At 38.9% G+C, this 24,138-nt stretch overlaps 2 protein-coding genes across 8 annotated transcripts in view; one reads left to right on the top strand and one right to left on the bottom strand.

Annotated features, from left to right (window-relative positions):
* RALGPS2 (Ral GEF with PH domain and SH3 binding motif 2) overlaps positions 1-24,138 on the top strand; it is a 116,538-nt gene that overhangs the window by 55,381 nt on the left and 37,019 nt on the right. For 4 of the 6 annotated variants that reach the window (XM_054072706.1, XM_054072710.1, XM_054072705.1 and 1 more), the window contains one exon: positions 290-313. The exons of the other annotated variants lie outside the window; for them this stretch is intronic. In XM_054072706.1, coding sequence (XP_053928681.1) covers positions 290-313 — 24 coding nt within the window. The remainder of the gene's footprint in view (positions 1-289; positions 314-24,138) is intronic. 6 annotated transcript variants of the gene reach the window in all.
* Positions 2,614-24,130, bottom strand: ANGPTL1 (angiopoietin like 1). 2 transcript variants are annotated; one of them, XM_054072712.1, is made up of 5 exons: positions 21,224-24,130; positions 13,811-14,658; positions 9,137-9,330; positions 6,709-6,979; positions 2,614-5,562 (listed from the first exon to the last, which is right to left on the bottom strand). In XM_054072712.1, exons 2-5 carry the CDS (start codon positions 14,634-14,636, stop codon positions 5,375-5,377), a joined length of 1,479 nt encoding a protein of 492 aa, XP_053928687.1. In that variant the 5' UTR covers positions 14,637-14,658; positions 21,224-24,130; the 3' UTR covers positions 2,614-5,374. The 2 variants fall into 2 exon arrangements, with proteins under 2 accessions (XP_053928687.1, XP_053928688.1); XM_054072713.1 differs by having other exon boundaries at positions 13,811-14,655.

The following is a 24,138-nucleotide window of genomic DNA, read 5'->3' as shown; positions in this document are numbered from 1 at the left end:
TGCTTCAGGTTTTACATGTAGTATCAGTTTTCTAGGAGATTATTTTCCCATATGTTGTATAGATACTGATAGACATCTGGAGAAGTACTTAAACTGTTATGCCTGCAGGCACTCTTAGAGCTACATATTTGACTGTTATAGTAATGATGGCTTTTAATTTATGAGAGGGTAGAAATTGCCAACCTGTGAGAGAAAATAAATGTAGATCTTAAGGTTTGGAACATGCTGAAATCTGGAGATAGTGCTGTATTTCATTGTATTAAGATGACAGGAGAAACGTTTTTTACAGCTGACTCAGCTTTATGGACTAATTGTGAGTAAATTATATTCCCATCTATGTGAAAATCAGATAAATGTGTGTTTAACGTGTATTGTTTCTGTTGCTGGGCTAATCTACTGTTACTTAGTGTCTTGGTGTAGTTTGTTTAAAGGAATTGGTGTGATATATTTTTTTTTTAAATGTGGCTTTTCTTTGATATCTTAAGATGTCAGGAATCGCTTAAAATTAAGGAAACGTTTACCCATTTTTTTCTTTTTCCCGAAAAAGTAGTTGATATTTTTGCAGATAGGAGTTGCTTTTACACCTGAATTCCAGATGGCGTCCTGTGGTCGCTAAGGCTCACTAAGATGTAATGTTTTGTTCCTGAAGTTTGATGCTTCCTTAATTCAGCTGTACTATTAACTTTTTCAAGGTTAATGATCTGTATGCTGTGATCTATGTGTCTGTCATAATACATAGTTGTTGCATATGAGTGACAATACTATCGTTGATATTGGAATCTGGAATGATACTTCTGAAATGCATATATTCAGGTTATGGGAAGCTGGTTGAATTTTGCATGCTTTACATTTAAATAGAAACAGTAATAGTTCTGTAGAGTTCCTTTCATATCCCTGCCAGGATCATCCATTGATTCCAACATGGTCTTAACAGCTGTTAATCTCTTGTATTTTCAGGTATTCAGATGTTGGTAGTTGTGCCTCGAATGGAAGAGTCGGCACAAGAGTGTTTTGTCTGAAGTGTGGATAGGAAAGTGGCTGGTATGGAGCACACTGTCCCATGCTGCCCTGTTTGTCAATATTGCTGTTAAAACCAGGCCCGAGATGAAAGGGGCAAAAAAGAAGCCAAGCATAACGTGACGTGATTAAACATGTCATTTTATAGCTTTCCTGTCATATCTACACATACGGTATATACGCATGGAATATGGTATGGAAATGCAGTTTCCAGATTTCTAGATGCCCTGATTTTCAGTTCTGTTCGGTTAAGGATGTTTTCCTCAATACGTTAGCAACTTCTTGTCTCAGTTTTGCCTTTGCATAAGCTTTAGACTTCACTTGATAGTTTGTTACAGTGAAATATGTATTTCTTTTCTGCCTAGAAAAAAAAGAAATACTCTTTGCTGTGACCTGCTGTAGTTAAAGAATGTATTGTGACCTGGTTTCTTATAAAAATTCTTTCTGCTGACACGGAGAATGTCCTCAAGCCTCTTCTCATTTTCCAAAGAAACAGCACATGCCCACTGGTGCACTGCCTCTAAAATTAATTTTTTAAGGTTTAAGTAAGTGGCAGAAAGAACAAAATTGTCTTGAAACTACAGTCCTGATAAATCTGGATCTATCTTGGACGATTGGCTGTTGATTCCGATTTTTCTCATTTGAGCAGAGCTTTAATCTCCAGTAAGACCAGAGCAGGTTTGCAGGAGTATTATTCCTAAAATTTCCTTCCCGAAGCATTTGTACTGATTGATCTGAGAGTCATATGGACTAGAAGTAACTTAAGTTGCTGGGTTAACTTACTGGTTTAAGCTTACCAGTTATGGGTTATCATTCCCGAAAGGATCTTTTTCTGCTGTTACTTCTGGTGTAAAATCAAATACGAGATCAGTTCTGCTCCTGGTTTAAAATGTGTAGAAATGTGCTTAAATCTCACAGTTGGAAATGGTGATGGTGGAGTATGCTGGGGAGGGTATTAATTTTAAACTCCATGTCCTCTCACATCTAAAAGAAGGGGTGGAGTGGGGCTTTTTTCACTGTTGGTGTGGAGGTCCTGCAGTTGCTGTGCTCCCCTAAAATGCTCTTCAGAAGAGTGCGGATTAATGCTCTAATTTTAGCATTGTGAGATACAGCTTAAATACTTCTTTTGTGTGTTCTTTGCAATGGGAGTGGACCCACAGAAGTACAGGTTGTTTTCTTATGACCATAGCACGCTCACTGCAGACAAGATCAAGGTGTCCTTCCGCATTGAGCTTGGGTGGAGGAAAATAATGTTTTCCAGTTCTTTCAGCAATAAGTGTGATGTGATTCCAGAGTTCTAGAAATGCAGCGGCAAATGGTCAGGGTGGACTCACTAGCTTAAATGTGCGTGCTTAGAGCCATGCGACACCAATAAAAGCCTTCAGCATTTGGCCCTCATCACACGATGTGGGATATGTCATCGCTGTTGGATCAAACAGCCAGCTAAAGTAGCCGAACCAAATGGGACCCTTGTATGTGATGTGATATTTTACCTTAGAATAAAACTCTGTTCTCAAAGGTAATCTTATCACGGAGTTCCAATTAGTTTGAGATTGCACAAGGAAACAACTGAGCCATTTCTTGAAGTAAGATTTTTATTTAACTAAGCAGTACTACGTCATGAAACATTTTTATAGCTGTCTTTCAGGAAGTATATCCAGAAAGAAAAAAGCTGAAAATAGGTTATTGAAGTATTCATCTGATGAATATTCAGCTACTTTGGTGATAATGCTTATAATAGACTTTGGAAATATAGGTGAAAAGTGTTTCAGGTTTAGTACAGGTTAGACTTTTTCAAGGCCTGCTTGATTAAATTCAGACTCATAGCACAGGAATGGTGAAAGCTGTATCCTTTGCAGACAGACTGCTTCTGAACATCCAGTGCAGTGAGCTCGAGGGATGCTACAACCTCTTTTACCCTGCTTAGAAAATTCAACTCAAACGCTGAGAACTGATAGTTACAAGCTGAGCTTTCCCTCCCCATAGTCTTAAATCGGCAACTTTAATTTGAAGTTTGTCCTTTCAGAGCACAGCATTTATACAGCCAGAGCTTTCTGAGTACATTTTGTAATGTTTAGTTAAGATCCTCCTGCAGCTTTAAATTGGGGAAGACTTACTTTCTAGATGTCCAATATGTAAGATCTAATTTAAAGGCTGAGTGCAAGCTAATTTTACTTAGAGGGTTCTGCAAAATACACATTTCACTGGCTGCACTGAATAAACAAACACTGGTCTTGTAGCAAGCCAGAGATTCTTGTGGTAAAATATCTTCCAGCTTGAATGAACCAAAGCTGTCAGAAGTGTTCGTTAAAAGAATGTTTTGGAGGACATTTTCAGCTTTCAAATTTACCTGAACTGCTTTTCTATCCAGCTGCCATAGAAAAAAAGGATAGACTACACATAGTCTGAAAGTGAAGCATTTACAATTAAAAATCATTTTATAGAACACTCAATCAATGAGGTCTGTATGATAATTGTAACAAACAAGTATTCTTTATATGAAGAACAATTTCAGAATTGTGATCGTAACTATTTTGTTGGTTAAAATTCTTGGAAATGAGTAATGGAATATGCTGGGTATGATTCCCCACCTCTTCACCCACCCCCACCAACCGCAATTAAATATTGTTGAAACTTGTTGACTTTGATCTCTGACCAAAGAATTAATTATAGCCCTTGCAGCCAGATATTATCAATGAAGCTTTATCTTCTCTAGAGAATGTTTTGAAAGCAGAATGCTATTTTCTCTCCTCTGAATTACAAAAAAGGTTTTGCACAGCAATTGGTACCAACTAATTTAACGTAGGAATAATACTAGATGATTATTCTAGCTATTGGGGGAGGAGTATATTAACAGGGGCAAAGTTCCTTAATATCCTGAAGGCATATATGGAGGTGCCAAACAAATCTCTTGGTTACAGTTCAGAACAGCATATTTAGGTTTTGTGTAATATCAAGTTAAATTAGGTAAGCTGTGGGGCTAAGTACAGTTGTAAATAATTTTACATGCTGGGAAAATGCTTCAGTGTCAGAGGCTGTGGTACCTAAAGCAAATATTTTGTTGTTTGCAACTGTTGGAATTGTCTAGTTTTGATGCAGAATGTTGTATGGCTTCTGTTAAAGGTTGGGAAAGTACTTTCTAATTAATTTCTTAAATTGCATATAAATTCCAATGGAAATATGATATTGGGAAGTAGGAAATTTGATATAGACAGTATCAGAAGTTGAATACGTGAAGGGGAAGGGAAACTTCTATGTTATAAGAGCAATCCCAAGTTTGCGGTGGCAGGGAGAAAACACTCAGAGCACATATCTAATCTGTGTTTCACTCTGCCAGCAGAAAGCTGTGTTGGAGGAAAACTTCCAGCATTCGAAGGCTTGGTCCTTCTCTAAGTTAGCATGTGTGAGCGCTTGATCCGACCTCACTGCTCCTAGCTGGAGCAGGGCAGGCATCTCCAAGTGTCAGGTCAGGATTTTAATATCGGGGCTTTTCATTTTGCTATTTAAGTTCCAAGTATCAAGAGGTATTTTTATTTAGTTAGGATGTTTGAGTATGGAGGTTCAAGGTAAAAAAAAAAAAAAAAAATCCTAAGCAATTTGGTTGTCTTAAGCTTATCCATTATTTCGTACAATTATTTTTCTTAGATTAGGAACATTTTTGCCTAAGTGTTTTACAGAAGGTAGGTTATGCAGATCTTACGGAATTTTATGAAGCAGTAAGAAACTTTGTGTGTTGTTTAATTCACTGCTTCATTTTGAAATAATTATTTGTTGCAAAACTCTCTCTGCTGGCAAAGCTTAGAAGGTCTTCAGTTTTTTGTGTAACTTCATGGAGTAAATCTTAAACAGTAATGTGAAGTTAGATTTTCATTGAAAGCAATACCGACATTTTTAAATAAATTGTTAAATAACTAATCCATTTTCACATTAAGGCAAGACAATGTAATTTCACATATTTACATTTAAGGATTGAGCTAACCTGAAAAAGCATAAGCTTTTTAAGTGAAAAAGCTTATATCTTGTCATACATCTGGAATTTTTTACCAGCTTTAATGACTGTTTACATTAAGTATGTTGGACTTGAACAAAGATAAATATGCTTTGCAAGCACAAACATCTGCTTTTGTGAATGTGTGTTTAAAAAACACCGTCTGTCACAGTAGAAAAAATTTCTAAAAAAAAAAAAAGGAGGAGGGAACACAACAGGGGAAAAAAGGGGGACAGGAAAACTGTAGACCTGCTTTTTGCAGGGGCAGATTGTGCAAAATAATGATTAAAAAGTAATATTTTATTTTTCTGCAACTCAAGTGCTGAGAAGTTGAATACGTGACCACTTGAGCACTGTGGGAGTCGCTCCTCAGTCTATAGGTCTGATCATCATTTGAACTGATTTCAAGGAGTAGGAGCCTCCCCGGTACTCAGCCCAGAATATCCCGTCCTGGTACTTGCTGCGGTAGTGGCCTCCCCGGTACCACACCCCGTTGAGGTTGGAGTGGGCACAAGCGTTGTACCACCAGCCACCTTTGTGAAAATGAGCACAGTTTCCTGCAGAAGAGAGAGAAATGGGTGAACCTAAGCTTTAAAGAGAATTGGTGGGGAGCAAACGCTTCCATGGTCTGGCTTAGTTTTAGAGGGAACTTTGAAGGACTCCATAGCCTGTTGTGGTCATAATCAAGTGCTGCTTTGGCTGAAATGATAAATTCTGTTTTAGCAGCAGCTGTTGCCCGGAGGGATGATCATTAACGTGGTATTTAATGTGATGGCTGAAAACCCAGGAGCTCAGTTCTTCCCAGACTACCAGCGGTGCGTGTCTGTGAGCTAATGTTCAAGGAACTCTGATTATGTAGTGTTTAGAAATAGTTCAGTGGAAGCAGTGTGAGTTGATACAGTCCCAAGCAGCATTCAGGGCACAGTTCCACAAAGACTTGCTTGTAACTTATGTATTTGCTGTTACAGGCTTGGATGAGTTTGCAAGATCTGTCCAGCTTTATGGCTATTGACAGCTGAGAAAAGCAGTTGAAGTATTGCACTCCTCAGCGTTTTTACTGCTGAGGCTTTAAGGGGAAAGCTGGAGGAAGAGCATGGAAATGAAGAGTCCTTTAAGGAGAATGAAACGGTGATCTGCCCCTTTCTCAAGCCCTGGTAGATCACTAAGCCTGTGCACAACTGCAATTCCTTTCACGTTGTTCAGAGGCTTTAGGTCATGGTGATTACTGTTTTGTGGCCACAGCACTACTTATGGAATCACAGAATGGTTTGGGTTGGAAGGGACCTTATAGCCCATCCAATCCCACCGCCTGCCATGAGCAGGGGCACCTCCCACTGGATCAGGGGCTCCAAGCCCCATCCAACCTGGCCTTGAACCCCTCCAGGGATGGGGCAGCCACCGCTGCTCTGGGAAACCTGGGCCAGGGCCTCCCCATCCTCACAGGAAAACATTTCTTCCTAGGATCTCATCTACTCACTTGCTAATGTATTCTGACTGCAGTCACATGCAAGCAATAAGGATGTCATTGAGCTAAATAGAAAGCTTGCTCACATGGGCCTGTCAGCAGGATTTTTATCATTATCGCTTTGAAGCCTCTTTCATAAGAATTTACATACTTTTTTGTATTGCTTTCTTTTTTTAAAGGTGATATCAGTATTGGAATCTGCTGTATTCACTTGTCACATGCATACTGGTTTCCTTACCTGAATACATATCCCTGTCTCTGTCCAGTGTTGTGAATTGCTTTCCATTATGCCATATCATGGAATCGCCTGCGTTTCCTTGGTATGTTCCTAGGCGTAGCCTGTAGAATTCGCTTTCGGGCTCCAGACGGAAACTGCTGTACTCTGCATAGACTTTCTTATTGCTCCAGTCCTCCAACTCAATCAATAGTCTGTAATTATCCTGATTGGTGAGCATGTAAATATTTTCTAGTCCCAGCCAGTACTCTCCATCGATGTTTCCAAAGCCTTTCTGTACAGAAGAGGATCAGAAGGTGATGTTAGCTTTCTACTTCTTGGTCAAAGTTTTAATCAGCAGGAATATTATGAACCAGTAGAACTTGTGTACCAAAAGGCTTTAGGCTTCTGAGTGATAGCTCAGCACACGCATTTAAATGCTTTATTTCACTGCACTTGGCCATTTGCTCAACTGGACTGCGAGCTGTGTGGGGTATTACCGTAATCAGTAAAGATGGCTGTTTTCTGTGATCTCCTTGTCTTACTATGGCAAAGGGAGAGAGAACAGGGAAATAAAGAAGGTATTTTTTGACTAAGCTGAGGGCATCTGAGAGAATGTGTGAATAATGGCATGTAAGGGAGTGTGTTTCCATATTGGAAAAGGTATTTATGGTTCAGCAGTCTTAGTGTTCAAGGTAAATTACTTTGTTGTAGCCTTCTTAATGCATCTAGCGTTGTTTTTTTACTGTAAATTTAATCACATAATTCATCTATGCTTTTTACTAGATTTATTTGACCTCTTTCCAGTCACAGAGTACCAGCATGGTACCTGTGAAGTGACATTTCATGTGTGCTGTGTCCTGTCCCTGAGTAAACCAGTGTTGTTGATGTTTGGTGTTGCAGCTAGGGGAGGTACCTCACACACTAGAGCTATCTGTTACAATTCCTAGCCTCTGAGGTCTCCCTGCCCTCCATCTCAGGCTGTTAGTTCTGTAAGATCTGCCGCTGATTTCCTGCTTTCCATCATGTTCGGGGGAAGCCTCCATCCTGTAGATAAAGAGTGCAGGCTCCTAACTCAGGCTGCAGTTTCACAAGTGGTTTAAGTTGGTGTAGCATCGCACTGCTGCCAAAAATGGTAGTGGTGCTCTTCCCCTGGCCCACGGCCACATTTGCAGCACTTCCCTTGTGTCGGCATTTTAGCTGTGCAGCCACACGAAGATGGGGAAAGAAGCAGAAGTGTGGGCATGGGAGGCATTTCTCTTGTCAGTGGTGCAGCCTTTAGTTTAAAACCAATGACACGGAGGCTTCTCCAGGTGCTTAGAGTTAGGCAATAAGAACACTCTCTTCAGCCATGCCATTTAATGAGAAACCTCTTGAGGCAAAGGCTTGCCTGAGATGGAGTCATTATTAAACACTAATGGTAAGTATGTAAGACACTCCATAACGACCTTATAACATATTTAAAAAACTCCAGATCTTTACTGACAAGTAAGGACTTTGAATAATGGTTGCTAAGGGATGATTAAAATCCAAGAATGCAAAAAGTTCAAATCCTCGTCATAATCTTTTGTCACTTCCTTTGTATGGCATTACTTTTAGATTGCTAATCGACTTAATGTTACTCAGTTATTTCCAGGTACAATGCACGTGGCAACTGTAGATCCATTTGAAGTGCAGCTTTGTAGGGAAAAGCTGCATCCTAGGTGTGTGAAGTCAGCATGTGATTAATATTTAAAAAAACTCAATGGATTTTCACATTTCCTGTCTAGCATGTAATTGCTCCAAAACAGCATGTTTGTCGCTCTACGTACTCTGCCTGCTAATGCATAATATCACAGTAATACATAAGAATGCGTTTTCCTTCACCAGCCCTACATCTTCAGATTTCTAACCTGAATTAAAGGAAATAATTTATACCTTTATTATTAGGAATGTTTTGAAGTTGAGATCACACAAATCTGTTTTGTGCTTAAATTAATAATTCCAGTGGCTGAGCTTTGCTTATTTGTAAGGGAGAAGATCAAGCTTGTCAAGTTCTTACTGCAGTTCTCAGTGTGTTAATAGAAATTGTATTTTTAATTAGGTCTTTCTAATACATGACTTCCCTGTCACTGTCTAGGATAATGCGTGTCCCCCGTTGTTGTGTTGTGCTTTACCAGTCCAGGCTGCTTCAGACAATGAGAGAGTTCATTCTAAGTTAAGTAATTCATTGAGTGCAATAGGACATCGCCACTGGAATATGTTCGCCTCTGAGCCTTGGCCATTCCTTTCACTTATTTTTGTTTGTAAAGTTAATTTCAGCCTCTAACCAGCAGCTGTTTCCAGATACATTCAGTACAACCATTTGCAGTGAAGAATTGCATTGAAAATACTTGCACTGTCTTGATTGCTATAGTTAACGTCACTGCCATACTGAAATGAAGCAGCTGGTTTTCTGCATTCCAGAATTTACCTTGTAACTGTCCCAGTTCCTGAAAAAGTTGACAGATCCATCTGTCCTCTTCTGAACAACTGCCCAGCCTCCAGGGTCCAGGCTGTTTTCACACCACAGTTGCATTGGCTCATTACTGTTTTCAGGTTTGATCATATAAATCCCGCTGTTGGAATGCCCAGAGTCCTTGGCTTGTTGGCAGTCTTTGAATGGACCTGTTTGAACAGAAATACTGTGATCATTCAGGCTTGGCTGTGGAGTGCACATTGTTCAGGAATAGTATGTAATGGTAATGGAAAGTCAGTATTTCAATTACGGTAGAACTGCCATGGAAAAACAGTGTGAAAAGTTACTGTCTTAGTTAAATTGTGTGTATATAAATAAACAGAACCTTCATTTTGCTAAACATGTAATATACTTTGGTTACCAACACCCAATTTTTAACTCTACTGTGTCAAAGATTTGTACTCTGAGTCTTGATATGCCGGAAGTGCATTATGATTTTCATTTCTATTTTCTCCTGTACCACTTTTACAAAAGGTAAAAGCATCCTGGTGCATGCATTTGAAACTGGTGGAAAGGTAAAACAAAACCAAACCAAGCCACTCAGACGCACATGTACACAAATACGTAGTTTGAAAGCCACTGTAAGAAATGCTTCCTGTTCAAGTCTACCAATTTGGAATTGAGTGAAAGAGTATTCTTGTACTGTGTGACTTTTTGTCTTTATGAACTTTATGAACCCAGTTCTAGGACTGCCTGGTAGCTATGGGTAGGAGTCTTTTTAAGTTTCATGTGTCATCCTGGCATAAAGCATGTGAATGGACAGTGATGAGGAAAATGTGCAAGCACTGGAGAAGGACTTTTGAGCGGCTGAAAGGGCTCATGTACTTGTTTTCAGGGCTGTGATTCTACAAAAAGGCTCTTGCTGTTGACAGTGCTGCTGTAATTTAGTAGATTGGCTATTTACTAATGAAAAGCAGCACATGTTCTGAGGGCTAGTTAGTGCTGAATGCCCTAAATGTATCCAAAAACTCGTACTCAGTAGATGTGAAAATAAATTACCTACAGCTTTCCTTTCCTTTTAGAAGACTTTTTCAAATCTGCTTGGAAGTTCAGAGAAAAGTCATCAGTCATGGAAGAAGCTGATGTGCAAAGCAGCATAGAAGATAGTTGTTGAGGTTATTCTTTAATCAAAAATAGATGTCAAGTGAAAGTGATCATCTTTAGAGGTTAAGGTTGCGTGACAAGAAAATTGAAAGTTGCACTTTTTATAGGTTTTATAGTTGCCACTTGCGTAGGTATGCAATTAGCAAGACATCTATGAAGCATTCCATATTAATTAGAGTGCAGAAATCATTCGTATCTAATGAATGTGACTGGTTGGAGGTTCTGGCTGTGACAGTGCTACCCAGAATGTTGCAGACACCAAGCTGTTGCTGTAAGTACTGCCACATGCTGTACTGTAGGCGTGTGGGGATGTTGTGTCCTTCTTGCAGTGCGTGCGGTGGTAGCTTAGGAAAGGAATACTGTCGCTTTGGAACGTGAGCGCTTTTTCTCTTGTTCACAATTAAAATCTCCCCATGGGTTGTGCATGTTGGCAGTTTGTCCAGTGGGTTGATAATTTCCTGGGCTAAGTTGGGTGTCCTGCCCCTTCCTTGAACCATTTAAAGTAAATTTGGGCACTTTATAACAGAGCAGGGAGCTTGTTCTAGAAGTAGTCTTGTAAAGCAATTATTGTAATAGAAAAAGGTTAAATAGGCAAGTAGTATTTTTGTAATATTGAGTGAATATTAAGAATAGTCCAGTTGTATCTGCAGTGTATTGTTGCACAAAATTTCTGCTGGAGGAGGAATCAAGGGCTCCTTTTTTTCCATGAAAGACACAAGCAAATTTTGGGAGTGATTTTAAGTAGAATTGAAGGCAGACAGAGTTGTACTGCTCTGTTTATATACTGCACTTTGATCACTCATGGAATTTATCTGGCATTAAGGCCACAGGATGCAAACTGTCTGCTTTTTGATACTCGGATGTTTCTATGCACTAATCATAAATTAATGTTGTAGTAAGGGTGTAGCAAACTTCTCCCCTTAGTTTAAAGAAATCCCACAAACTCCATAACTTTTGGTATACAACACTGAATCATTTTCAAGAAGTAAATTCTTTGTATGGAATTATTTTAAGTTCACAATAGCAAAACGGATCTATTTCTTGTTCAGTGCGAATGCTGAGACTTGTGAAACTGGGAGGTTCTCCACACTGCTTGTGTGATTGGGGTCTCTGGACGAGGGGGAACGAGTATAAACTGGATAGGGGCAGATTTAGACTGGATGTTAGGAAGAATTTCTTCACCATGAGAGTGGTGAGGCACTGGAACAGGTTGCCAAGGGAAGTTTTGGATGCCCCATCCCTGGAGGTGTTCAAGGTCAGGTTGGATAGGCCTTGGGCAGCCTGGTGTAGTGGGATGTGCCTGCCCATGGTAGCGGGTTGGAGCTAGATGATCTTTAAGGTCCCTTCCTACCCAAGCTATTCTATGATTCTATGATATATTTAAAAAAAAAAAAAAAAAAAAAAAAGGTTACATTGCTGGCTGAGAGACAGCAGCAGCAGCATGGGGTTTGTGTGTGTAAATTTCAAATACTCTTTCTACTTGAAGTTACCTTTTGCAGTGTTAATGGCAGCAAAATCTGGGGACACTGGTGTTTTTTCCAGGAATTAAGGTAATAATGAAAGCTGTGGTTTCCAGGAACATTATTCTTCCTCAATTTTTAGAGCAATTTAATGCAAATTAACCAAAATACTCTTCAGAAAATAAAATCCCATCCTTCTGTTCCCCATATGTTTGGAGTATTACTCTCCACCCACAATATTAGGATGCATGTTGACTTCTGCTGCCTGCAAGTATTTGTTAGGTAAAACTTCATCAGTCACAGTGGGAGAAAGCTCCTAATTGTTTGTCCAGTTTATTCTGCCATAACCAAGTTGTCAACAGGTCTGTTTCTGAATGGGGTTGTTTGGTTTTCATTGGTCTTTTTCTGACAGCTTTATACATTATAAATAGTCACGGTCTTTAAACCAGAAAGCTCATTCTTCTGTGACATGGACGCTCTTGGTTCTTTGCACCGTTAGATATGCTTAGCCTTATTTGAAAACTCAGATAATAACTGGACATTGTGCTGCAATTTAGAACTTTGTGGTTTAATGATGGGTGCTCTACAAGCTGTAGCAGTTCTCAACCCTCATTTCTGAAGGCATAGCAAGAAACAATTGAACTTAAAGCTCAAGATCCTAATAGTAAGTAAAGGAAGTTGAATACTATTAAAATAAGTTCCCTGGGATTTTTGTTCCCTTGCAAAAATGGATTAAAACTTTTAACTTTTAGGAGTGAAGGGTTAGTGAAAACCAGGAAGTCACTGTTTTATGGAATTAGACTTCTGCTGTCTGACCAAACATTCAAGTAATACTTTTGTATTAGATGTTTTCTTTATATCACAATGTGCAACTTAAATTCTCATGACATCTGGCATTTTAGTTGGACCCGTGCCTGAATTTTCTGCAGAACCTGAATAAAAATAGTTGTTCTTTACATCAGCATTTGGTTGGTTGTAATGCTGCAGAACAGTCACAAATAAGTGTTTGTTTTCGTCTTAGAAGCCAAGCTGAACTTCCAGCTGTGACTAATGGCAATTTGAAAGCCAAAAAACTGAACAGCAAACCCTTTGCTGTGCAAGCTGACAGAGGCCAAGAGCAAGTGCTTGAATAGATACCTGAGAAAACTTTTAATTTTTTTTCATCACAGTTGTGTCAAAATGTTAGTAAAGTGAGAATAATGATAGAATTCAGGGAAGCTCGGAGCTGGTTAATTTTCTTGTCACTGCTTTTGTTTCTAGTGATAAATGAAATTGTCTAATGACCCGAAGAATGTAACACGTGAAGATGTGATAGTCTCCTGAATGTATTTTCATAATGCTTATGGTATTCGTTTACCTTGCCATCCCCTACTTGGGTGTAGTTTCCAATTTTAAATTTTCAAAGCTGAGTGCATCTAATTGGATCCAGCCTTGATTCAATTATACCTTCAAACTTATCTGACTCGCTTGACTATTTCAACCAGACTGTTAGAGACTGGATGCACCGCTGTTTGTGGATTTAGATGTTTGTTTTAAAGCAGCTCAGAACAGAATGAGTACAATTCTTCTAGTGGATGATTAACTTCTGGAAAATGTGTATGAGTTAAGTATAAAGGACAACTACTTAAAATTACTTTGTTTATTTAAGATTAATTAGCTTCTCTTATTCACCCTTGCCGGTTACTGTTGCATGTAGCCAGCAGGCATCTTCAGAAAAACAGGGCTAAACACTAGATAGTATATGGTAATATTGAGTTTTCCTTTCCATAACTGAAACCCAGATGGAGACAGAAACCCCAATACTTTGTGACTCAAAGGTGTAAATTCTTCAGATTGAATTTCTGAGTATCAGCTATTTCAACAAATTTGCCTTATGCAGCTCTAGCTTATGCATTAGGCTGTTTGGCAAACTAAAGCTATCCTTGGGGGAAAGGGAGATCAGAAGCAGGAGAAAGGGCAGGCTGTACCAGATACTTTAAATTCTTAGTTCTGTTTCTATAGCCTAGACAGTTTCCCTCTGAAATGGAGAAATCTCAAGTTAGGTAAATAGCGATAGGTAACTCACCCTCATTAATTAAAGCCAGTGGTGGTACTCTGAAAGGACTCTTTGTAGGAGAAGTAGCTGGATCGGGTGGTGGCCTTACATCTCTGTCTCTGGGATAACCTGGGTCTCGCTGTATCTCGTTGCCTCCCAGAAGAACAGGAGCATATGGCTGGCTGTTTGGAATGTGCTGTGGCACAACTTGAACAAGAGGGGGAGACCCATGGGGGTCCTGTCGTGAGAAGATTCTCAAGCACTGCTCTTCCAGCAGCGAGATAGTCACAGACTGGTTATTTACAAGATCTGTTAGTGCTGCATATTTTACTTCAAGCTCCTTGTATTTTGTTGCCATCTTCAACATTTCTGTTGTAACGTTAAGGACTTTGTTTTCCAGTTGGGAAAGCTCAAGTGAGTTATCACGCTTTCGAATTATCTCATGCAAGAGCTGCATATAGAGCTGGGTGACCCGAGAGTTCATATTACGACTTTCTTTCCTCAGTAATTTCACTTCATTCACAATGTTTCCATCCACATCCACCACCAGCTGCAAAATGTCAATCTCTCGCTTTTGCTTGGACAGCACATCCTTCAAGTTCTCGATGTCCATTCGTGTGACTTCGTCCTTTCTGTTGCCAGTACTTGGTCCATTAGTATTCACACAAATTGGCCCTGTGATCTTCTGTTCTGGGACCAAGAATGTGTAACCACATTTCTTCCCTTCCTCTCCACCATCTGTTGAGCGAGGGTGCCTCCGCTGGGATGTTTTACTGGGTGTAGATTGTTCTGTACAGCGCCCGATAGACAGAAGCAGAAACAGGAGCACACCCAAAGTCCATTTAAATATCTTCATTTTGAAGCAAGTAGGATGACTGCTAGAAGACAGTATTGAACAGATAAAAGATAAAATAATTCAATCGGAGCCATAACTATTGTTTAAACTGCCTAAACACATCAGTGGGTTTGCCATGTTCACCTGTATGCAGACAAGTCTTTGGAATCTGTTACTTGGAATTAGTTTCAAAGAACAGCTTTCCATTTTGACCAGCAAACCCTAAAATTTGGAGTTTGGATTTAATAAAGAAGTTTTTTTAATGGGTAAACTTTCAGAAACAATGTTCTGCAGAGAAAGTTTTATGCTTTCATAATAAATCTGCCTCCTTAGGTGTGTACTCACTGTAGTTAAACATACAAGCATATAGAACATGCAGAGTGCTTCCAGAATATCTGCATGGAGCGGGAATAGGGGAACAGTGATGACTGATAGGATTTTTGAAACTTCATTTAGATATTGGAATGTGGATTATTTAAGCCTTTCTGGTCCTCTTTTAGTTTTGTTACATGTATGACTTGTTAAATGCTATACACGTACCTATTCATATATACACAGATACAACAGACTTGGAAAGTACAGGTGTATCAAACACTGGCTTTGGGCATTGGTGTCAGGCAGGAGATTAGCGTAACATTGCCTTAAACATTGAAAATTACGTATTCAAGTAACTTTAAATTTGTAAGGAAAGCCCGTAATGCAGTTTCTCCTGCACTGGTTGTTCCTACTTAGTTGCCTTTTGAGGTGAACATTTAAATGGTCATCACACTACTTTGAGAACATCTTTCTTCAAATAATCCTGAAGTACCGGATGTGTTATCGATATAAATACTGTACTGAAGTGTTTTGTTCGCCTCTTCAAGAAAATAATATATTTCTTGTAACTTTGTGGAAAGGATTAAAAGGCAGCAATAGAGATCCAAGAATTTCTTAGAGACCTGGGGGTTTTAACTTTGTTTTTTCAATATTTGAGGTGATTAACAAAGGTAGCACTTAAATCAGGTGGAAAACCTCTCATTTTTCATGGTTAATTTGCTTTGTCAGGCAAATCGCTCTTGACTCTTATCTTGGCTGTTGATCTGGCGTTCCTCTCCAGACTGTGATTAGTGGCTGTGCGAGGCCTTGTCCGGTGGCCTTGGTGTATTACAAACAGAAATGAAGTAAAACTGGAGAAAGTTAATCATTTTTGTGCTGTTCCTGCAAAGTGCATTTGGCAATCCTGAAGGGTCTCCCTGAAGGAGAAGCAGACCAGTGCTGCTCCCTTTACGTTCCCACTCCCATTTACAAATGATAAGGTGATCTTTGTGTCAGGTTACTTTCTGTTAATGGCTTTAATATTACTGCTGCAGACGATGTCTGCTCAGCCTCACAGTAAACATATCAACCCTTTATTTTTTGGCTTTCACTAAGAGCAGTGGTTACAAGCTTCAAACCATGCTGTACGTACGGTCAGGAATTATATCCAGGGACATTGATCGAATGTTCCGCTGCTGCCGCAAAAACCACTTTTTGTTTGGCTGACAGTTGTGTTGCTCGCGTTCAACAAATGCTGAAAATAATTTCTTACCCAACATAAATAAATGGAATACATAAAAGCTTTGTAAAGTTAATATTTTAAAATTTATTTCCATGTGGTTTACTGTTAGTATGTATTAAGTATTTTGGTGTCTACTAGTAAATATTTTTTTCAAAAACAGAACTTGGTTAAAAGTTCTGTTAGTATTTCTCTGCTCAAAGTGTAATTTCCGGGTTTTTTTTAAAAAAAAAAAAAGGTAGGAAAAAGCATCACTTTTCTCCAGAGCTAATTGTGTGTTTTTCTTTGCTAATTTCAGACATTTAAAATATTGATCACTTAAACAGTGCTGAGTGTAGGAAGTTCATTAGGTTGATTTTTTTCACATGAATCATGGTATACACATGGGAAATGGGTTTATTTGTGATTTCTGACTCGACAAAGATGAGCTGAACTAATTGTCTGAAGTTTGAAAACTCTTCATGTCTCCTAAATTCTGTATTGATACTGTTATGTTCCATGTTTGCAGTTGCAGGGCAAGTGGCTTCATGACATATGGTTAAGGATGAATATTTTACTCTTTTCGTAGTGTGCGATAGCTACTACACAGTCCAAAACGGTGAATAAGACTTTAGTTCTCGGTAGTTTTTAAAGACCCTGTACAGTTACTTAAATAATGAATGGCTGGAGGCTTTCCCCCCAGCAGCACATTTTTCTCCTGAAATACATTAAAACTTAAATGAATCTTTCAAACCCAAACATTTTGCAGCACAGCCCTCTTTCTGACCGTGTGTTCCACTGCAGTCCTCTTCCCACATTTCTTTTAATATTAAATGTGTTCATTTTGAATTTCTGTGCTTCTGTGTTAAAGTCTTGTGTCCACGTGCTGTGGGACCATGAAATTAATTAAATGGTCTGATGCAGCATAACCAAATGCAACAGCTGCATAAGGTTTTGCTATAGGACTTTGAAATAATTCAGGTGTCTTGTCTTAAACTGGGAAATTCACATAAGCAGGGCTGAGTTCCTTCAGAGAATCTGCATGGTAGGGAATGTACGTGCTTCCATGGAAATTTTGATGTTGAACAAATTAAACATCTTGCGCTGTTGCTTGGCGTGTTTGAGCAGCTTAGTGCCTAACTTGTTCTACAAGAATAGGTTCTGAGTAGGATATTTACCTGGAGTTTCAGTCAGCTTAGAAGGAAATGAAAATACTGTTTCAGAAATTTCCTGGTGTTCTGGGCAGGCAGCTTAAAAAAATACAAACTGTTTATCCAAAATATCACAGAGTGATAGCCTAATATCTAAGGCCTAGAAGTGACAAATATTACAGTTGGGAAATTGTTTTAGGGTTTTTAATCAGATGCATTATGTTACGGATACCCAAGTTTGGGTGTTTAGGTAGTGTTGTCACTGTTACGATGTAAGGCCATTGAAGCTCAGGGATTAGTTTAGACAGAACCAATCTCAGACCCTTCTTGTGAGTCTGGAGTTGCTTGTGGTGAGTGGAGCTGCCGAAATAACCAAAAGCAGACCTTCGAAAGTAAGTGAGATGGGGATGACCGATAGTATTGCTTTAAAATACACCTTTTAACTCTCTGAAAACTGTTGTGTTTTTTAAATTGAAGTAGACTGTTGCTTCTGTTGGTTCTGTCATGTTTGTGTCACCCAGGTCTGGGTCTCAGGTTTCTGTAGAAGTGGCATTGTTCTGGCGTGCTGATCTTTTATTGCTTCTGCAGGAGAAAACGTGCAGTAATTCATAGCAACACAAACTTCATTGTCATCGTGTTAGAAACATACAGAGCTGTGGGTAGGGCTGCAATACCATTTTGCATTTAATGCCCCTCCTTTTCTTCTGTTTTCTTTCTTTTCCAGTCTAATACCCATGTGAAAAAAAAACTTATTTCCAAAATAGGCTTTGATTTATTATTTTTAGAAATGTTTAAAGGAACGAAATTCCGGTTTAAAGGAGCAAAATAAACCAGTAACTACTATTTTTAACTTTCACTGAGAAATTACTGTGACATGGACTGTGTTACTGCCCCAAAATATTGTGTCAGTTGCAAATATTGGAGTTGCAGGGATGAGGAAGTGTGGAAGCTAGCATATATTTGGCATTTTTTAACTTTCTATACAGCAGGCTATTTGTTCTTTGCTGTCCTGCTGTGACTCTCACGTTCAGCAGGATGTAGAATTTGGAGATACACAACACAAGGTAGAATCTGTTCTTTCAGCAGTGATGAAAATGGTTTCTCCCTGGGCAGCGTAGGTTGCCAATACTGAATGTAAGGGAAGTGTTGCAGGTAAGCGCATACAGGATTCCCTTTGTATGGAAAGCATGGTATCAGTACATATCTTTATTCAGAATATTTATTGAAAGAATGTGATCATTACCACGGTGTCCTCTTTATATAAACTTTCATTTATAAACACATAAACCAAGAAGAGAAACAGAATTTTTAGAGAGAGTAGATGATAATACTGAGAATAAATGTCCTCAACATGTGGTACCAGTTAATCTGAAAGCTCTGATATTGATGCTGCGCATGCTCTGTTTTCTGTTCAGCTTTGTTGAAGCAGCTAAAAATCACTAAACCCAACTGTATTCCCCTGTCTTTACACAGAATATGTATAGTCTGTGTGTTGTTGTAGCTTAAAACTGGGTCAATAACATCAGAAGTAATACTGCTGGGAGGAAGGCAGTCTTATTATAGGAGAAGCGTTTATGTGGGTTTTTGTTGCATCTGTGTACTTCTGTAAGTTACTGTCTTCTATGTGAACAACTACTTTTCTGCTGAGTTCTTCTGCCTTTGCTGAAATAACAGGATGACTTTCAGTTATATTGACCAGGATTCAGGAATAATATGTTCTTGGGTTTTGTTAGTCTGATACATGATATATCGAGTCACAGGATCCTACTTCTCCGAGATTAATGGGAACCTGATTCCTTCTCTAAAAGGCAGTCTAAAAATCTTCAGGGGCTTTTGAAATAATCATTGAAAATGTGGCACTCCTAAAACTGATGGATTCTTAGAAATTCTCCGCAGAAGAGATTTGTAAATCTTGTCATACTGGATATTCTGCAAACACAGTGAAGTATCATACACTTCCAGATTTTTTTTGTGATTTTTTTTTTTTTTTTGTGAGGGTTCCTTTACATTTGTTTGCCATTGTGTGTGTTTGCACCGTTTTACCAGGCAGGTGGTGTGGAGGGGGAATTTTTTGTTTGGAAATGTTGTTTAAGGGCTCCAGAATTCTTTGTGAAAGAGCTACTGAAGACATGAAGCATCTAGCAATGTTGGCTAGGGGAAGCTTTGTTTCATTCATTGGTGTAGAGATTTTAAGGACCAGACCAATAGAGCATGTTACAAACCACAAACTAAGCCCAGTAAAATAATGCAAATCTGATAAAGCAATGTATGTACTGGCAGAAGTTTAAAGATTCAGAATTTCCACTCTTCAGAGGGAATTTCTGTAACTTTTTAAATGGTATATTTTTCCATCGTACCTCAGATCCTTCTTGGGGCACCACCACAAGATTAGTAGTCCATTATTTGTTTAAAATAAGCATTTCAAAATGTTAACTGTGAAATTGGAAGGCAGCAAAAGAGAGAGTTAAAACTTTGCACATGGCCAGTTTATTGCTTTAAAATTATTGACTCAGCTGTTCTGATTTGTGAAAGATTTCAGAATTGTTCTAATGGAGTAGATCAAAAGCTTGACTAATCATGAATGAATGGAGATTGGTGTCCAAAGCGCACAATGTAGGCTTCAAATGGGGGTTGTTGTTTAGATTGTTTTCTTTAATATGTAGAGAAGCACAAAAGGATGGTAAGAAAAAATGGCTCAAGAACTTGGAAAGGATCCATCTTTCTTTTTTGTAAAGGCGGCCTCAGACTTTTTTCCCCTCCCATAGCTACTAAACCTTAATTAAGTTTGGGGTTTGTGATGCTTTGTCTCATGTTTCAGCGTCACCCCCTTCATTCTCTCATGTGTCAGATGTTTGTGAGAGTTCATTAACACAAATACATAAATTATTTTTCATTGTTCTGGATTATTTACTGTATTTTAATTTCTAAGTCAGCATGAAGAAAGGCAAAAAGTAGAAAAATATGTATTAGCAATTCTTTTTTGGTTTTTATCTATACTTTCCTCTTCTGTTTGTAAACAGCTTTCTTGTTTTAATCCTTGGTTTACAACTGCATCCTTCCCCTTCCCTCCCCCCAAAGAACAACTGTAACAAAACATGTTATTTTCCACTTAACGTAGCATTGCCTTTTAGGTTGCATTTCACATTCATGAAATGAGCCTTTATTAAGAAGCGCACTGCTGCTCAGTGGAGGTACAGTTAACTTCTCCACTGTTCCCCAGACGGGTACAGGGAGGAATCAATGCCTGCTGCAGCAATCTCTTTGGATTTTCAGCTGTACAATTGTTTGTGCTACAAACTCCATTGTATTCTGCATCAGTGTATGGCTGGTTTCTTAGCTGGCTCTACATGTCAGGCTGCTGCTCCCGCTCAGAAGTACCACAAATAAAAAATTCAGCTGAAAGTACATACAATGATGGCTGCTTACAGATGTGCATTGATTTGCTTGGGACTTTGTACAGTGGTTTTATTGAGGGATCCATTTTCTTGTTCTAGTAATGCTAGGTCTGTGCTCTGGCATTGGGTGAAATCCAGCTTCCCTGAAGTCAATAGGATTTTTGGCTTTTGCTTTCCGGTAGGATCAGAATTTCACATGAGTGCGTTCACAATACCCAAATTACATGCTTAGCAAAGGATCCAAGAGCACTAATTTTCTGTAACTGTATATAACGAGATCTGCAGAAGATTTACAGCTAAACAACTAGAACCCGTTCATCCTCACAACTGCAATGCGTTAGTCTCTGCCCTTATGCAGAGTCCTTTTTAATTCTTTCCAAGTTTCCGAAGTCTACCAAATGCCACAGAAGCAAGATTATTTTAGTGGTCAAACTTTTCTGAGGCTGAGAGAGATTTGTTTCTTCACAATCGCATTGAGGGATTTGTATGTAGGATTCACAAATAGTTCAAAATAAAACTTTTGCAAGTAAGAATAACTTCAGAACTTACCAAGAAAAAAATCTTCCAGCTGTTTTGCTTCTGTGGTAGATGGGAAATCCAGAGGCCAAGTTGCTTTTTCTTCCTATGTTACCCTCTGCTGTGGATTGTTATTCTGCAGCTGGAGTTGAAAACTGCTTTTGTCTTTCTCTGCTACATCCAAGCTGGACTGAGGAACTGGGTTTCTCCATACGATAACCAAGCTAACTAATCATGGAAAGAAAAAAAAAAAAAAAAAGGAAAAAAGTAATGTTCCAGTACTTTTTATTCCAGAAGAGAGAAAGAAATGGTGTTTGAAGCTGCAGCGTGTTACTTTCACATGCAGAAGTGCACTAACCAGCTACAGCTGACCCAGATTCCATATACATCACTTTTGGACAGTTTTTTTAAACACACACACACTCGCCTTAGACGTTCAGCCCACCTATGATGTCACCGCGAACACACTGAGAGCAGAAGAAACGCCTCCTTCGGATTTCCTATCCATACCCTCCAGAAAAGGAGGGGGTAGGGAGGCTGAGAAGTTCAGAACAAGGAAAGATTGTTTGCCAGCAGAAGGGAGGGTACCATATGGCAGCAGCCTGTGCAAGAGTTCAGCAGGCAATTACAAATCAAACATTTTTACTATGCTGCCTAAAGATGGCTTTCAAGTTACTACAGTACTAGGCTTCAGTTAGAATAAAGATTCTTTCAGGCTGATAAAACTCCATTTGTGTTGCTGGGAATAAAAGGGGCAGCCTGGCTGGATACAACAGGAAAAATGAAACACTTATAGTCTAGAAGAATGTTCAGCAGAATGTCGCGTTCAATTCTTGACGTTCACTTAATAAGAAACAGTTCCAGTTGTTAAACATATGAAGTCTCCAAGACGTGGAAAATATTAAAACTGTGTGTGTGAGGGGTTTGGGTAGGTATCAGAATATTTGATAACATCTGACTGATGTTAGAAGTAGCAAAAGCCAGAGAGATTGTGCCCTGTGAGGTATGCAGGTTTAGTTCTCCCAATAGTCAGCTAGTGCTGAAGTGCACTCAGTTTGCTTTTATTGATCCTTTTGGTTTCTTCACAAAGGATTTGCCAATTACATTTGAAAGAGAATGATTGCGGACTTCATAGAAATGCGTCAAGTTTAGAGAACAGCTCTACAGAAGAGCTCTTGCTTTAGCTAAATGAAAAAAATCAACGCTTAATTGGGTGAGTCATTCCAAAGGATAATCCTACATTTGCATTGGTTCATAAAATCATGCATAAAATTTCAGATGCCTCTTTGTAGTGAATGACTTCAGTTATAATGAGTAAGCATGGTTTACTTTCTGTGGAAGACTGAGAAGGTTTGGGATTTTTAAGGTGTATTTGGCCATTGCTTAGCAAAGTTAGATTAAGGATAGCCAATGCATTCTGGGTAGTCACGATGGTATTGTGATGTCTCTGATGTTTCCGATTATCCTTTCTGGTTTTTAATAATCTTACATTAACAAAATAGAAAAATGAGATACTTAATAGTGTATCAGGTCATGTTTAATATCTTCTTACTCATTTTTTTACATGTCACCTTTCAACCACAAGTATTTTAATCTGATTCTGTGTGTGTGCGCACACGTGTGTGTATGTGTTGATTTTGGAGTGATGCCCAGAGTTTCCTAACTCACGCTTGAGGACTGTGCTGGTGAGGTGCTATACAAACACAACTGCTGTTCTTGTGAGGTTGTATTAATAGCTCTTCCACCTGTAAAGCCAAACTTGCGATTCTGGTTATACGAGGCTGAGAGTGAAGCAAAATATAATTTCAGAAATTTCTTATTACCGAAATAAGTTTCTTTCAAGTATTAGTTAAATTTCTATTTTTATATATGCGTATATTGTGGAGATGCAGGGGATGAAGGGCAATTCCTTTTAATAGCAGGGTTGGTCAGGATGTGTTTCGTTTAGTTGAGAAGAAAATGATTAGTCTTTGGGTGAAGTTCAAGAAATAGAGTTGAGTTTAGATTAAAAGAAGTGGTTTATCTACAGTATTAGTCTGTAAGGAGAAGGACTTTCCTCTCTGCATGATCGAGGGGTTGAAAGAGGAGTAAGGTTGCAGTGGTGGTGGGGAAGAAAGCGGGTAGAAGACTTGAGACTTACCTTAAGGCTATTGAATCTTCGGAGATGCAATTCCTCTGAATCTCTGGGCTTGTACTGTGTTTCAGTGAGTGCTCTTCTTGCCTGGCTGACTTTTCCTGTATTGCTGCAAGTTGAGTTTGAGTTTCTATTCAGCTTAAAGAGTTACAGATAACTTGAGTTTTTCTTCTGTTATTTTTTTAATTGCTGAATTGGATAAATGAAGTAGTGGACTTCCTAAAACAATTAGTAATTTTGATCATGTGTTTCAGCAGTGTGTGTTTAGTATACTTCTTATTTGTTGAGGAAATATTTAATTGGCAGTATGGCAGAAGATGATTAGTTGTGCATGTACTCATAATTACTTTTAGATTTGGAAATTACACTGTTAAAGATTAAGTCAGCTAGTACCGTCCTGGTGTGATGCAGGAGGGAAGGATCCTCTCTGCCTCCCATTGCAGTTTGTCATACAGAGAAGGACAGCTTGCACACAGAAGCCTAGCTGTGCTCATACCCTCAGCTGCAAATACTGCTGAGATAAAGGAGACAAAACTGAGGATTAAGTGATTGAGGAGAGTGCAAAGTCAATCGCAGACAAGGGTAACACAGTGATGCACTTTCCTGTAAGTCCAGGCATTATTACTGTTTTTCTCTGAGGTGTGAAGGGTCTCAGAGATCTTGTCAAAACGATTTCTCAGGTAAATGCAAAATACTGTTGAGGCCATTCTGTTGTCAGCCTGCGTGCACCTTAGTCAGTGACAGCAAATTCTTCAAAGTACTGTTTGAGTCTTTTCTGCTAAATGTGAGACACTAAATAAACTTTTCATTCTAA

Source organism: Cuculus canorus, chromosome 8 (assembly GCF_017976375.1).
Source record: "Cuculus canorus isolate bCucCan1 chromosome 8, bCucCan1.pri, whole genome shotgun sequence".
Classification (NCBI taxonomy): domain Eukaryota; kingdom Metazoa; phylum Chordata; class Aves; order Cuculiformes; family Cuculidae; genus Cuculus; species Cuculus canorus.
The sequence above is the reverse complement of the archived record's forward strand: the minus strand, read 5'-3'. Positions and strand labels throughout refer to the sequence as shown.